The 17,365-nt window shown below is 38.5% G+C and overlaps 1 protein-coding gene across 11 annotated transcripts in view; it reads right to left on the reverse strand.

Moving 5' to 3' along the window:
- MAP3K13 (mitogen-activated protein kinase kinase kinase 13) overlaps positions 1-17,365 on the reverse strand; it is a 169,163-nt gene that overhangs the window by 43,002 nt on the left and 108,796 nt on the right. For 10 of the 11 annotated variants that reach the window (XM_019463399.2, XM_019463400.2, XM_019463408.2 and 7 more), the window contains one exon: positions 2,965-3,524. In XM_019463399.2, coding sequence (XP_019318944.1) covers positions 2,965-3,439 — 475 coding nt within the window. In that variant the 5' untranslated portion in view covers positions 3,440-3,524. Of the gene's footprint in view, positions 1-2,964; positions 3,525-13,084; positions 13,124-17,365 lie in introns of those variants that run through there. The other variant, XM_019463406.2, reaches the window with a different exon arrangement.

Raw genomic sequence — 17,365 nt, forward strand, 5'->3', positions numbered from 1 at the left:
GACCAGGCCGGTTTCTTATTTACTCTTGAAATAAGCCTTTCTGAAAGTCACATAATCAATTGGAAGACAATTAAATACAAGTTTACAGGATAATTCAAAAGTTTGTAAAGCTCCTGTTGACAGACACATAAGATGTATCCGTTGCTCCTCTTTATGAGCCTGAACCTACATTTGGGTCCTGAGACCTCCAAATTACCACCAAAATAATTATTAGACTGGACAAGTTAAGACCCTAAAAACCAAATGCAGTTCATCACATAAGCAGATATTAGTAGGTTTTATGTCTAAGTAGAGAAGAAGGAACTTTTAAAGTAGTAATAAATTGAGGGCGGTTATCTCTGGGTTGTGGGATGACAAGTGATTTTTATTTTCTTCTTTGTGTTTATCTTTATTCCCAAGTTTTAAAATAATAATACTGTTTAACATAGAAACCCCTAAAGTTTGTGTGACAAGGGACAGCTTTTTAACTTCCTTGAAGGCTTAAGACCATAGCGGGGGAAAGAAAGGTGGAATGTGCAGGGTGAATGGGATGGGAGGATGTATGAAAGACAGAGAGAGAGAGGCAGACAGACACATCCTGGGGACTGACAAAGAATTACTGCATGGAGCAGGAATGGATATTGTGATTGACAAATCCTGGAAAGCACACCTGGGATCGACAGATTTGCCAACAAATCCCAATACACTTATGGGAAAAGGGTATAGAAGGAGAGGCTGGTATTGGTTAAGAGAAGGTATTTCAGAAATATGAGAAAATGAGAAAAGAAAAATGAGACAAGTGGTGACTGATGTCAACTGGCTGTTGTGGAAAAGCCAGCAACAGTCTCGACTGAAAGAGATGAACATATTTTTAAGAGAGTCACAGAGTCCAACATGCAGTTATAAAATAAATAAAACAGTCTCATTTCTGATCTATATTTCCGGTCCTTTCCAAAATGTCTTGATGAGAGAACTGTTAACCAAATCATTTACATGAGGCTACCAAGATACCTATCAAAAGCCTTAAAAAGCCACAAACCCTCTTAACCCAACCACTCCCTCTTCTAAGAACTTATCCTAAGGAAACCAAAGACATGATAAAAATAATCACAGACATAATCAAAGATATGTGTGAAAATTAAATAATAAACAGATGTTCATTGCAGTGTAGCTTATGATCACTAAAAACAGCAAACTGCCAAGCGATTGAGGATTGCTTAAATAAATCTTAGCACATTCATGCAATTTAATATAATGCAAGCATTAAAAATGCTGAGGAAGTATGTTTCATGATATGGGAAATGTTCACAATGTGAAGTGAAAAAGCGTAACTAGTTTAACTCTGTATCTATTAAAGCACACAAACACACACACAATAAGACTAATATATATACCAAAAACATTAATAGTGGAAACTAGGGATCACAGATAAATAGTTTTACTTTTTGGGGGAAACTTACCTGTAAGTTACCAATCTTTCTACATATATTACTTTTGATACAAGGAAGAAAAAAATTCTTTTAAAGAATATAAATGGAGTTATAAAGAACACTAGGGCCATGTGTTCTCTTCAGATGCATAATGCTTGAATCGGTATATATGAATATGTAAATTACACAATGATGAGAGTTAATTTACTTTTCCAAAAGCTGTGAGATCTAGACATAATAATGCTTCTCAAGATTGGTTAGATACTTGTTCTTTCCTCACAATGTGAGCTTTCTGTGACCTGGCTGTAAGAAAATGATTCCTTTTGGGGAGCCTGGGTGGCTCAGTCAGTTGGGCGACTGACTTCAGCTCAAGTCATGATCTCACAGTCTGTTCTGTGGGTTCGAGCCCTGCGTCAGGATCTGTGTTGACAGCTCAGAGCCTGGAACCTGCTTCAGATTCTGTGTCTCCGTCTCTCTCTTCTCCTCCCCCCCTTGTGTTCTATCAAAAATAAACATTAAAAAAAAATAATTTAAAAAAAAAGAAAATGATTCCTTTTTACTACAACCTACGATAGGGCAGCAATTTTCAGGCACAGAACCATGTGGCTTCTGTCTGGCTTAGAATCAACCCAGTGGCCATCAGAATTTTTGACTGAATAAATTTTCAATAAAAAAGTTTCCATAGGCTTCATGCCCAGCGTGGAACCCAACGTGGTGCTAGAACTCACGACCCTGAGATCAAGACCTGAGTTGAGATCACGAGTGGGACGCTTATCCGACTGAGCCACCCAGGTAACCCCTCAACAAAAAATTTTTAAACATGCATTCACTATGTGATTTATTTATAAATTATGTATCTGTACAGCTTTATTCAAATACCAAATATATATGAAAACACGCATGAAAATAGAAATTTAAAATGATGATAGGAGGAACAGGAGCTCTAACATCTTCTTCCTCATAACGCTGTGGATTGTCTTTATGTACCTAACTTGACACCACTTGACTGGACAGCTGCAAAAGATGGGCTTCAAAAAAAAGACCAACCAAATGTGAATCTGTTCCAGTCAGAAGGTTTATAGGAGATTGGTATGGGGTATTCATCTGATACTAGTTTTCTTTTTAATTTATATCAAAGTTAGCTAGCATATAGTGAAACAATGATTTCAGGAGTAGATTCCTTAATGTCCCTTACCCATTTGGCCCATCCCCCTTCCCACAACCCCTCCAGTAACCCTCTGTTTGTTCTCTATATTTAAGAGTCTCTTATGTTTTGTCTTCCTCTCTGTTTTTATATTATTTTTGCTTCCCTTCCCTTATGTTCATCTGTTTTGTATCTTAAAGTCCTCATATGAGTGAAGTCGTATGATATTTGTCTTTCTCTGACTGACTAATTTTGCTTAGCATAATACCCTGTAATTCCATCTACATACTTGCAAATGGCAAGATTTCATTCTTTTTGATTGGCACCAGTTTTTTAAATCAAAGGTTGTCCAGTGAATGGTGGTGGTATGTTTATACAGGAAATGTTTCCCAAATCCACACTCTAACTTACCTTGCTGCTGCAATTTGTAATCAGTGGAATATGCCTTGCCAATGATATTCCATACAGGCCTCAAGCATCCAAATAGTCCTTCCAGAAACCCACCACTGCCGCTACCCGACCTGCTGAACTGAATCTTGATGTCTTCGGTTCCACTTGTGCTCTCTCTGTCCGTGGTGTTGCTGTTCCCCTGAGACACGGCCATTTCCGATTCATCTTGTTCCCTTAGCTGAAGAACGCTGTTCTCAAACTGGTCCCTGGAATCTTCGCTCACACTCGTCAACACTGTTGTGGTGATGGGGCTGTTCATGTTCTCGGTTAGCTCTGCGTGTACTCCCCCCTTTTCCTGCGGGTCCTTAAGAAGCTTGGGTGAAGGGTGGCTCCCCGTAGGTGTGAGCTCATCTTGTAGTCCATTGAAGGTTCTGTTTTCACTCAAGGGTAAGTGTGGGGAAGAGGAGCAGCTCAGGTGCTCCTGAGGGTTGGCCATCGTGCCATGAGTGTGCCCAGGATCCTGAGATGACACTCAGAGGATTAGGAGGACAGAGTTCTGATGCAAGAGAGGGCTCCAAAACCTGGGAAAACAGGAGGAGGACATGAGTTCACCCTTCCTTTCATCACCCACACTACACTTCTGTTTTTAATAACAAGAATATTGAAACAATGGGGATTGGTTAAATAAATACATCCACATGATGGAATACTGTGCAGCAATTAAAAATCATGCTGTAGAAGAGTATTAACTAACCTGAGAAAACGTTCAAGACATGTTAATATAAAAAACAGGTGAGAACAATATGTATAACATAAACCCTTACATTTTTTAAAAATTTGTATTTAAATTCCAGTTAGTTAACATACAGCATAATAGTAGTTTCAGGTGATATAATATGGTGATGCAACACTTCCATACATCACCTGGTGCTCATCACAAGTGCACTCAATCCCCATGATCTGTTTAAACCATCCCCCAACTTTTATTTGAAAAGACACATAAACACATATTTGTGTGTGTGTAAGAAAAAAGACTGGAAGAATACACTCCAAGAATTAACTATTGTTAACTACTAACTTTTGTTAATTCTAGGTGGTTAGATTTGGGAGAGGCTTATGTCGTTGTGTTTCTCAAAATATTCCAAGCATTCTACATTAACGTGTTGCTATAAAGTGAATGTTTGTGTCCCCCTCCTCCAAAATCCGTATGTTGAAACCCAATTCCCAATGTGATAGTATTTGGAAGTGAGGTCTTTGGGATGTGATTAGGTCAGAAAGGTGGAGCCCTCAGAGGATTAGTGCCCTTATAACAGAGATCCCGGAGTGAGGCATCTGGGTGGCTCAGTTGGTTGACTGTCTGACTCTTGATTTCAGCTCAGGTCATGATCTCAGGGTTGTGGGATTGAGCCTGCTTAAAATTCTCTCTCTCTCCTCATTCTCTCTTGCTCAAAAAAAAAAAAAAAAAAAAAAAAAAATACTGGAGAGCTCCCAGTATTTCCTCTTCTGCCATGTGAGGACACAGTGAGAAAACAGCTGTCTCTGAACCAGGAAGGAGGCCCTTACCAGACATATAGAATATGCCAGTGGCTTGATCTTGGATTTCCTAGCCTCTAGAACTGTGAGAAATACATATTTGTTCTTTGAGCCACCTGGTCTATGGTATTTTTGTTATAGCAGCCTAAACAGACTAAGACATATATATTAGGTTTATAATCAGAAAAAAAAGTTTCCCTTCCCAAACAGAAATTAAATATCTTGATACACACACTTTTATTAAAAACTATATCCTGCTCATTTTTTCCCTAATTTCTTTAGTGTTTTATCTATTGGGGCATTGTTTTGCTTTCTAAAGTATTCATTAAGTCATTTAGATAAATGTCTTCTGTATGTGACAAGATAAATTCCTAAGATATAAAATTTGTTTTTACTGTACTAAACCAATTCTGGGGCACAGACTAAGCCCCAGTGCTTTAAACTTATTAATTGCTTTTGATATGTCCATTAGCACCAATTTTCCAGGGAAACCCAACCTCTGAAAAGAAAGACATGGGATTGCTCCAGATTGTCCAGATCATGCAAATTCAATCTTAAATTTATTCAATGTATGTCTATTATCAGAAATTTACTTTCTTTACAAATCCCTATATAATAGTTATTCCTTTCTTCCTTCACTCTGTATTAAACATCTAGAATACATTAGAAGTCAGGGTATGAAGATAATCTCACTTTACAGAGGAAGCAAGAAACAGACCAACAATGACTGACAGCATAGTGCTTATAATGAATCAACCACGTGCTCTAGGGGCACAGAATAGGGAGGGATACTTTCAGAGCTAGCTACCCAAAGGTGGTAACTATTGATCAGTGTTGGAAGTATAGAACCTCATCAGGCATGCAGGAGAGGGTTGAGTGAGAGAAGACGGAGAGGGTGCCACAGGTGTGGGGAAAGTATGAACGAGGGCATGGAGGCATGAAAGACTATGGAGTATATGAGAAATCGAAGTGGATGGAATGCAGGTTATATGTATACATAGAAAGATAAGAATGGAGAGAAAGTCAGGGTCTATGTTATAAGGAGCTTTGTATGCTAGGCTAAAAGACTTGGATTTTATGCTGAAGGTGATGGGGACTCAATAGTATCCTATATTAAGGTTTGTGGATAAAAAGAAATTATCCCTATTTTATTAATTTCTCATCTGCATTACGGAGACCCAAAATTTTTAAAGTTTTTTTATTTATTCATTAGGGGGGAGGAGCAAAGAGAGGGGGAGAAAGAGAATCTCAAGCAGGCTCCCAACTGTCAGCGCAGAGCCTGATGCAGGGCTTGATCCCACAAACTCTGAGATCATGACCTAGGCTGAAATCAAGAGTTGGACACTTAGCCGACTTAGCCACCCAGGCACCCCTCTGAGACCCAAATTTTAAGCCTTGTTTTCATTGCCTATGAGGAGCTTGTGTGAATGAACCAATGAAAATACCATATCCTTTGAAGTCTCATTCATTCATTTAAACATGTATTGAGCTCCTATCACATGCTATACAATGTGTTAGGCATTAATGAATGATACATATGTTTCTACTCTATAGGAACTTAAAATCTAGAGGGAAAGACCAAATGATGAGAAAAGCCATATGGTTAGATATGTAGTACACAGACATGAACAAGGTGCCATGAGGGCTCAGGAAAATAAACACCAAATATGTCTAGAGATGTCATAGAGGAAATGCTGTTTGGGTTGGAGGGTAAACCAGGTAAAAGTGAGACCTGACATTCCAGGAAGTCAAAGTTGGGTGTCCAACTTTGGCTCAGGTCATGATCTCATGGTTTGCAAGTTTGAGCCCCACATTGGGCTTTCTGCTCTCAGCAAAGAGCCCTCTTCGATTCCTGTCTCTCTCTCTCTGCCTTTCCCCTGTTTGTGTGCTCATGCTCTCTCTCTCTAAAAAATAAATAAATGTTAAAAAAAATTAAAAAAAGAGGTAGGACTTGAGATGAATCTTTGAAAAGAGGATGATTTGAGATCCATAGAAGAAAGGAAGTCAGGTTGGCTAAGGGAATTAGCAGAGGCAAGCAGAAACCACCTGGGCATGTGTGAGAAGTTTGGTAACTCAGAAATAATGGAATAGCCAGCTAATGTTGGGGAGCAGTTAAGGTAATGCCTTTCCTTCATATATGGGTTCTGAAAGTTCATAAAATGATGCAGATGATTTTTCCTTTAAATAAATCAGAGAGATGAGGTTGGGTTGGATGAGGTTAGCTTAGAGGTGGACTTAAATTCTAGGGAATGGAGAAATTTGGGAGCTAGGAAGCTGCCTGGGACTATAAGGTTGGGGGGAAAAGTAATAAAAAGAAAAGCTGAAGCCCTCTGTTACAGCAATAGCTGTTTGCAGAATTGACCCTCATTCCTGTCACCCTATCCTCCCCACCCCATTCCTTTTGTGCTGATCTCTCAGCTTTCACATTACTGATCCCTTCGTTTTGTTTTCCTGCTGATTTCTTGCCACAACCTTGAGCTCTCTTGACTTTGCCCTCTCTTACCTTGCTCTGATTGAGGTCTTTTAAGACTGCTGACTCGATACTATCTGCCCTGGCCACTGCCTCAGCAGTTACTTCCAGTCTACCTTTCCCAGTTGGGACTCATGGTTATGCTATACAGCACAGGGTGTACATCGTGCTTTTGGCTCACATCAGACTTCAGGGTAATGCAAATACCCAAATGAATATGTGAATTTCAGCCAAACACCTATTTGTGCAATTTGTTCTTTGAATCAGACTATAGAACTTTATGTTAATTCCTGGTGAATTTCCATTTTTGTCAGTTTGTATTCTGAGTTTCTCCCTAATGACACCACATTGTAATGAGTTCATGCACTAAAAGTTAGAAAAATATGTTTGTTTTGTAACCTTTTCCTACTTCTAAGAGGTTAAGGGTGCACATGAAGCAGACTAGTCCCCCCTGGCACTGGGAATGAGTCTAAGGAAGAGAACTTCAGCATGCTCATCAACTTGGTTTGATTTTTTTTTTTTTTTGAAGTTTATTTATTTTGAGAGAGAGAGAGAGAGCACATCAGGGCAGGGGCAAAGAGAGAGGGAGAGAGAGTCCAGGCAGGGTCCATGCTGTCAATGCAGAGCCTGATGCAGGGCTCAAACACACCAACCGTGAGATCATGACCTGAGTAGAAACCAAGAGTCAGGCACGTAAACTACTGGACCACCCAGGTGCCCCTTGGTTTGACATTTATCAAGGAATGTCTAGCAAGGAATATGGTCCAAACGACTTGCTTTACCTATGAGAATAACATTCATATGTTCAAATTCAAATTCCTATGATATTGCTGACCTGCTCAATGCAACAGCTAATCAGTGGCAGAGCTGGAAATGAATTCTCCTTCCTCATCCTACAGTCTTTCCCTAGTCTGGTTGTTTGTTTATTCAGACAGAGAGATACAAATAGCTGTGGTATCATGATCATTGATGACAAAAACAATAGTAATTCTCACTGTTATTTTAGATGCACTAAAGACACTCTCAAGAAAGCACAAGTATCCACCTAGAGGGATGACTGTACCAGTCAACAGAGCCGCAACAGGCCATCCAGCTACTGGCAACTCAGCAGTGCTCTGGGAGGGGGCACAAGCAAGGGGAACCTCAAGGCGTGTATAAAGATGTGTACAGTCCAAGAGGCTTCCCTCTGTTCACCAAGAATATCAGGACCAATCTCAACCAACAAAGGCAGAGAAATGGAGAGGCACAAGAACAAAGGGAAATAAATCATTCCGTGACTGTCTTAAAATATGAGCAGAGCTGACTACGTTTAAGAAGAGTGTAGGAGGGTAAAGATAGCTAAATTTTACCTGTGTGTATGTGAACACACCCACACACTGCCACTGCACAGTGAAGAAGCTGGTAAGTGCAAACAGGCAACACAGGCAGCCCCACTCTAACTGCTCCTTTGCCATCTCAGTGCCTCTCTCCCTGTCCAGATTTGGCTCAGGCACCCTCATGGCAACTGTTTGGATCTTTTAATTCATGAGAAGTCAAAGCTAGTATTGACCAGAAAATATTAAAAATGAAAACAGAAAAAAAAATGAGGCAAAATCTTTAAACATTGAGAGTCAAATGGAGAAAGATAAGGAAGAGCAGGAGGGTAAAAGGGAAAGGTTGGAATGTCACCTTTCTCAGTAGGAAGCTCTGTGAGCAGGGGGTGCAGGGGAGGTGATGCTGCTGTTACCTTTAAGGGCTTTTGAATCTGCCAGAGGCACAAGGTAGTGCTTCCATATCTGCCCTCCCGGCACATTTCCCTTGCCCTGTGAATTTCTCAGCTCCAAGAGGAGGAAGTGGTTTGTGCAAAATTAGTAGGTAGGGGCTGGAGACGGTAGCAGCTGTGCATTTGCCAGGGCACTGCCAATTTCTGGAAATTACCTTGGCTTTGTGCCAAAATGGATTCGGCACAGAGAAAAGGGAATGGAAGAAGCGATGTGGCCAGATAGCCCTTGAGTTCTTGTGTTCTTCTTATATAATACAAAAATTTCCAAGTTGCTAATAAAGGGTACTTTTATAATAGATTAGGTTTTGAGTTTTATACCATAAATATGAGTATGTCAAAGATTTTGGAAGAATTTGCCCCATAGATAAAGTTTTTGGTATAACTAAAATTGAATAAAATTATAAATTAAGAATTATTGCTGAGATTTCTTGAATGGCATTAAGCTATCCCCAAGCTGTCTTCTCTTTGCTTGGCATTTTCTGGCCTTAAAATAAATCCAACTCTTCCATCTCTACAATTCATATAACAGTATCTAGGGCATAAGAGACATTTCTGCTACTAAGGCATCATTCCCATTTTAAAACTGGGATTAAGCTACTTGTTTGTAGTAATAACATAAAATTGATCTCCCCAGGCTAGAGGTCTGTTAATAAGATCCTGATTTGAACTTAAAGAAAAAAATAGATAGCTTTTTCTAATGGAACATAAAAAATCATAAGTATGTGATTTAAATTAGATCAAAAGAGTGGCCTACACATCCCTACAAAGCAGCTCCAGCCACTTCTCATCCTGCAAGCAGCCCCAGCAGGGACCAGCACCACTGCAAAGTGACTCCTGCCCTGGAGAGGGGAAGGTAACCACACACACCAGTTCCACTACAGCCACAGGAGGCAAACCTTATAACTGACAGCGTGGAGAGTGCCCTGCCAATCAATACATCTGTAGCCCCAACATACAGTCTGGGGGCAGTCATCTGATCCTACTGCTGGCCTTGCCTACCAACAAAAACCTCTCAAAGGCAGCATAGGGAGAGAGCCCTGGAGTTCAGGGTCACTGCAGCCCAGGCAGAGGGATTGGAGGCAGGTATCCAGTTTGTCTGCAGGACTGCCCATCAATGAAAGCTTCTCAGGGGACAATGTGGGGAGAGTGTCCTGCATTTGATTGTGGCCTGGGCAAATGAACTGAGGGCAGGTATCTGGTCTTACTGTTGACACTGACCAAATACAAGCTTACAGCAGCCCCAGACCTGCCCTTTAGCACAGGAACCAAACCTGGCCCACGACAGGCAAAGTGGGCCATTGCAGCTAAATGGACTGAAGGCAAATGAGGCTCAGCCACAACAGTAAGGTGCACACAACCCACATAGGAGATTCCCCTGAAGTGCTGGTTTTGGTGAACAGCGGACACTATGCTACAGGGCACAACAAGACCTCTTCTTCAAAAGGCCACTATTTTTTCAAGATCAGGAGACATAAATGACTTTCCTAACACACAGAAACAGACACAGAGAGATAAAATGAGGAGACAGAGGGATATGTCCTAATGAAGGGACATGACAAAGTCACAGCAAGAGAGCTAAATGAAACAGAGATAAGCAATATGCCTGATAAAGAACTGAAAGTAATGGTCATAAAGATACTCACTCAACTTGAGAAAAGAGTGAAGGATCTCAGTGAGATCTTCAACAAAGAGATAGAAAATATAAAAAAGAACCAATAAGACATGAAGAGCTCAATAACTGAAGTTAAAAACACACTAGAGGGAATGAGGAGCAGATTAGAGGAGCAGAAGAACATATCAGCTACCTGGAGGACAGGGTAATGAAAAGCAATCAAGATGAAAAGCAAAAAGGAAAATGAATAATTAAAAATGAGAATAGGTTAAGGGAACTCAGTGACATCATCATGCATAATAACATTTGCATTATAGGGATCCCAGAAGAAGAGACTGAAAAAGGAGCAAAAAAATTTATTTGAAGAAATAATAGCTAAAAACTTCCCTAATATGGTGAAGTAAACAGAAATCCAGATCCAGGAAGCACAGAGAGTCCCCAAACAAATCAACCCAAAGAGGTCTACACCAAGACACATAATTATTAAAATGGCCAAAAGTAGTGATAGAGAATTTTAAAAGTGTCAAGGGAAAAGAAAATAGGTACATACAAGGGAAACCCCATAAAGCTATCAGCTCATTTTTCAACAGAATCTTTGCAGGCCAGAGGGAGTGGCATGAAATACTCAAAGTCCTGAAAGAAAAAAACCCTGCAACCAAGAATACTCTATCCAGGAAGGCTACCATTTACAATAGAAGAAGAGACAGAGTTTCCCAAACAGAACTTTGAGAATTCAACATCACTAAATCAGCCTTACAAGAAATGTTAAAGGGAGTTCTTCGAGTATAAAGAAAAGCCTATAATCAGAAGAAAGAAAATTATGAAAGGAAAAAATTTCACAGGTAAATAGAAACATAATAAAAGTAGTAGATTAATCACTTATAAAACCAGTACAGAGGTTAAAGCACAAAATAAATAAAATCAATTATAGCTATGAAAATCAGTCAAAAGATTCACAAAATTAAAGAATGTAAAGTATAAGATAATATACATAAAACGTGGGGCGAGAGAATAACAATTTAGTGCTTTTAGAATGAGTTCAAACAGAGGCATCTGGGTGGCTCAGTCGGTTAAGCACCAGACTTCAGCTCAGGTCGTGATCTCACATTTTGTGAGTTCGAGCCCCACGTCAGGCTCTGTGCTAACAGCTCAAAGCCTGGAGCCTGCTTCAGATCCTGTGTCTCCCTCTCTCTCTGCCCCTCCCCTGCTTGTACTCTGTCTGTCTCTCTCTCTCTCAAAACTAAATAAACATTAAAAAGTTTTTTTCTTACAAAAAAGAATGAGTTTAAACTTAAAAAAAGAGTTGTCTACAATTGCACCTTACCTCTAACTTGCTCTCTTAACTGGGAATCGTCTACTGAAACTCCTATTTGAAAGGACAATAACCTCATATCAACCAAATTCACTGACCTACCTCATTCCTCATCTTTATAGTATTTCATTCAACAATCATGCATTCAAAAATATTGCTTCAGTGCCTAAAATTTACATATATTTTTCATTAAGATTATGAATACTTAATAATATTGAAAGTATGCTATAGCCAACAAAATATAACAATTACAAAACGGCAAATTCTCCATGGTAATATTACTTTCTGAATACTAGTACCTATAAATACAATCATGATTAAAGCTAAAATAATTTTTATGTAGGTTTTTTAAATAAAATTTTTAAATGTTTACTTATTTTTGAGATGGAGGGAAGGGCAGAGGGAGAGGGAGACAGAAGATCTGAAGCAGACTCTACCCTGTCACCACAGAGCCCGATGTGGGGCTCTAACTCACAAACCATGAGATCATGACCTGAATCAAAGTCAGACACTTAACCGACTGAGCCTACCAGGCACCCCTATTATTATGTAGGTTTAAAAATGAATAAAGATGCTTTATTTTCAGAGTTGTAGACTATAAATTTATCAAGAAATAGAAACTTGTGAGGCTTCAAATATACCTTAAATGCTAAATGCCTCAAATGCTAAACATATTTCTTGACTAAAGAAATGATTTCCCCATAACTTCATAAGTCTTTAATAAATAGTATGGACTATGGTAAGTACAAATATTCCAGAATAGAATCTACATTTTCTGACCTAAATCTGACTTGTAGTAGCTAGATAAGTTTACTTAAAATGTCTTAAATAGTAAGATATAGACATATATGCCTTTAAATATACAAACATTAATAAATACAAAAATAATTATATATGCATTCCAAGAACATAAGAAAATAGGTTTAAAAGGTCAACAGTGGTTATCACTGTTGTTCTTTTAAATGTTTTATATTTCCCCAAATTTCTAGTATTAGCATGCATTACTCTTTTAGTAAGAAGTTTTCAATCCAAATATCTGTTGCTTTATACACATAGACTAAAAGCTTTACTACTTTTGCATATACGAAAAATCATATGAAATGTTAAGGACGTTGTTGAGAAACCTAACTGTCAGTGTTTGCTAAGGCTTGCAAACAGCTTAAGAATAATTATAAACTGAAAACAAAAGAATAAAAACAGATGACAACGAGGAAACAAAAGTTGACAACTCCTATTTTGTTTTTACCTTTTTGACTAGTAAGGATCATAATCAAGCTGGAGAAGGTAGCATAATCATGACTAAGAGACTGGAAACTCAAGACAGATGAAGAGACAAGGGTGTATCTAAGTGTTGTGATTATTTCCAACTTCTAAGGTCAAGATGAATAACATGCAAAGGCACTAGAACTCTTGCATTTAGGATCACAAAAACGCCCTTTGGTAAAGGATTACCTTTAGGAACTGTGAGCAAAACAGCTATCCGTGGAAAAGTAGAAGATAGAGAAATACCCTAATTAAAAAAAAAAGGAAAAGGAGGCTTACAAAATACGTAGAATTATGAACTTGAATTAGTCCCTGGTAAAAGCTTCCAGTACACAGTAAGCACTCAATGAATGCTAGTCCCTTTTCTTCTTTTCTTTGCCTATTAGTTTATGCCTTCCCCTTCTCTTTTTGGATATCTATGGCTCTAAGATAAATAATTCATCAGACTGGTGGATGCCAGAGGGAGGTGGGGAAATCGGCAAACTGGGTGATAGGGAGTGAGAGGTACAGGCTTCCAGTCATGGAATGAATAAGTCATGGGAATACAGTCAATGGTATTGTAAGAGCGTTATATGGTTAACAGATGGTAGCTACAAGAGTAGTGAGCATAGCGTAGCATATAGAGTTGTTGATCACTATGCTGTGCACGTGAAACTAATGGAACACTGTGTCAACTCTACTATCCTTCAACAAAAACATAACAAAAATAAAATAAAATTTTAAATGACTAATAGCATAAAAAGATAAATAGTTCAGGAGGACAACTGAAATGACAGTGGAAATTAATTTAAAATTATTATTTAAGGGGCGCTTGGGTGGCTCAGTCGGTTGAACGGCCAACTTCGGCTCAGGTCATGATCTCGCGGTCCGTGAGTTCGAGCCCCACGTCGGGCTCTGTGCTGACAGCTCGAAGCCTGGAGCCTGTTTTGGATTCTGTGTCTCCCTCTCTCTGACCCTCCCCCGTTCATGCTCTGTCTCTCCCTGTCTCAAAAATAAATAAAACGCTAAAAAAAATTTTTTTAATTATTATTTAGAATTAAAATTATTTTTAAAAATTTGGGCTATAATGCACACTTTAAAATTATTTCCCAATCAATCAATTCAGAACCTTCTATACACTTCATGATATGGAGAGCAATATTGTGAGGGGATAGGAGGGAAAGCACTGTAGGAAGATAGACCTGGATTCAAATCCTCACCATTAACTTGCGCTGAACTCTCTAAACCTCAATTTCATTATATCCATAACTGGTATAACACCAGATCCCACGCACATAAGAGACTAGAGAATTGCATGAGATCATGTATAGATAACACACCCAATACGCACTGAATCCTCAATACTTGCTAACTATCCAAGTCTTTAACTAGAAAAACTAGAATAAGAAGACATATGTCAATATGCTCAATATATATGTGAAATCAAGGGACATGAGAAAAAGGGAAAATGGAAGGTAAGTTTTTCGTAAGTGGAAAAGTGAGAAAAAGAGGAAAAGAAGGTGGGGAAAGATCAATACACTTAGAAACTGAGACACATTGAGCTTTTTACATTCATATGAAATTATAAATGAAGACACAAAGAATCAATAAACAGAGACATGGGGTCAAAAGGGCAAAAGTAAGATGGAAAACAAGAGGATAATCTCAAGTGTATGCAGCTTCTTTTTCATATTTAATTTCCTTTGTCTGTAATTTAATTATAGCAGTTATTTTTATTTTTTATTTATTTTTTTTACATTCCAGGGTTTAATTAAATTGAAAAAAGAGGGAAGGCTGTATGTAGCTATAGTAATGTTTAGGAGAGTATCAATGCTATGTCATTTCAATATTTGGGAGAAAAAAATTGCCATGTTTCTAAATTGCTATGTTAAATTAGGAGTTAATTTTATTGATTCAAGAAAATATCTCTAGGAAAAGGCTGCTTATACTTTAAACAAAAGGGCAATTAGAACATAAGAGAATCATTGCAGAACCATGGTCCCAAGGGAGATCATGGAATGTTCTTCCCTAGAGATATGGATGGTTTCACACCATGTTAGGTGCTCTGCCTTTCAGGGATTGCCTAACCCCACTCTTGTGTCACCTAACTTTCAGCAATGTTACTACCTTCAGGCAGTTTGCCTTCACTTTCCTAAGGAAGGCTTATGTCCAGGGCAGAGTCTAAAAAGTTTGCTGTAGCTCTAAGCCTAGAGAACTCTGTACAATGGCAACTTCCCACAAACTTAGAAAAATTATAAAAAATAGTCCTTACGTGATAAATTTAATATTGTAGTAAAATGAGTGAGCTCTGGATTCAAACTCTCTGGGTCCTAATGCTGATTCTGTCCATGGGAAAGTTTCTTATCTTTGTGTGCCTCAGTTTCCGTTACCAAAAACCCTCATAGGGTTGTAATGAGGATTAAATAACACTTGCGGAGTGCTTAACATACTACCTGGCACAGAGTAAGCACTCAGTAAAAGTCTCCTATTTATATTTTAAATTAACAAACATTTTATTTTTAAGTAAGAAAGTATATGCTTATTAATAATAACTATATAATTAAAGGAGTAAGATCAAATAAAAACATATATTTTATTTTAAAATTTAATTTAACAGTTAAAAAGGCAAGAAAGACTTTATTTAAAACTATTGCAATAGGGGCGCCTGGGTGGTTCAGTCAGTTGAGCGTCCGACTTCGGCTCAGGTCATGATCTCGCACTCCGTGGGTTCGAGCCCCGAGTCAGGCTCTGTGCTGACAGCTCAGAGCCTGGAGCCTGTTTCGGATTCTGTGTCTCCCTCTCTCTCTGACCCTCCCCCGTTCATGCTTTGTCTCTCCCTGTCTCAAAAATAAATAAAACGTTAAAAAAAAATTAAAAAAAAAAACTATTGCAATAGAGGAGAGGGACAAAAAGCAGGAGGATTTGTAAACATTGGGGTAAGCTAATGAAAAATACTTGGAGGACTGTGAGGTGTGAGAAGTGGGAAGTTTGGTCAACGAGATTAGGCCATCTATGAAAACATATACTTTATTATTATTATTAATTTATCTTTTTAAAACTGAAATAGAGTTGACACAATTCATACAACATAGTGATTCAACAACTCTATATGTTATGCTGTGCTCACCATAAATGTAGTCGCCATCTGTCCCCATATAACGCTAGTACAATACCATTGACTGTATTCCCCATGCTGTACCTTTCATACTCATGATTTATTCACTCCATAACTGAAAGTCTGTATCTCCCACTTCCCCTGACCCATTTTGTCCATCCCTCCTCCTGATTTCTGGCAACCATTAGTTTGTTCTCTGTATTTATGAGTCTGTCTCTGTTTTTTGTTTGTTCATTTGTTTTGTTTTTTAGGTTCCACATATAAGTGAAATCACATGGTATTTGTCTTTCTCTGCCTGACTTATTTCACTTAGAATAATACCCTATAGGGTCCATCCATGTTGTCCCAAATGGCGAGATCTCATCTTTTTTTTATGGCTAAGCAATATTCCTGTGTGTATGTGTGTACACACACATATATACACACCCACACACACATAAATACACACACATACCACATCTTTATCCATTCATCTAATCAATGGACACAAATTGCTTCCACATCTTAGCTATTGAAAATAGTCATGCAATAAACATAGGGGTACATTTATCTTTTTTAATTAGTGTTTTCATTTCCTTTGGGTAAACACACAGTAGCGGAACTAACTACTGGATTGTATGGTATTTCTGTTTTTAATTTTTTGGGGAACCTCTATACTGTTTTCCACAGTGGGTGCACCAATTTACATTCCCACCAACAGTGTGCAAGTGTTCCTCCTTTTCCATATCCTCACCAACACTTTTTATTTCTTGTCTTAAAATTTTTTTTTAATGTTTATGAGAGAGAGAGAGAGAGAGAGAGAGAGAGAGAGAGAGAGAGAGAGAGAATGAGTGGGGGAGGGACAGAGAGAGAGGAAGACACAGAATCCAAAGCAGGCTCCAGGCTCCAAACTGTCAGCACAGAGCCTGACGCAGGGCTTGAACTCACGGACTGCGAGATCATGACCTGAGCCAGAGCTGGATGCTTAACTCAGGCAACTCTATTTCTTGTCTTTTTGCTTCTAGCCATTCTGACAGGTATAAGGTGATATCTCATTGTGGTCTTGATTTGATTTTCCTGATAATAAGTGTGTCTATTGGCCATCTATATGTGTCTATTGGCCACATGTCTATTGGCCATCTATATGTCTTCTTTTGAAAAATGTCTATTCAGGTCCTCTGGCCATTTTTAAATCAGATTGTTTTGTTGGTGTTAAGCTTTATAATTTCTTTACATATTTTGGATAATAACCCTTTATCAGATATTTCATTTGCAAATATCTTCTCCCATTCAGTAGGTTGCCTTTTTGTTTTGTTGATGGTTTCCTTGACTGCACAGAGAATATTAAAACAATTTGTCCTCAGTTACTTCATGGCTATAACTTTGGAAAAAGAAAA

Source organism: Panthera pardus, unplaced genomic scaffold (genome assembly GCF_024362965.1).
Source record: "Panthera pardus isolate Hobbes unplaced genomic scaffold, ASM2436296v1 HiC_scaffold_16, whole genome shotgun sequence".
NCBI classification, from domain to species: Eukaryota; Metazoa; Chordata; class Mammalia; order Carnivora; family Felidae; genus Panthera; species Panthera pardus.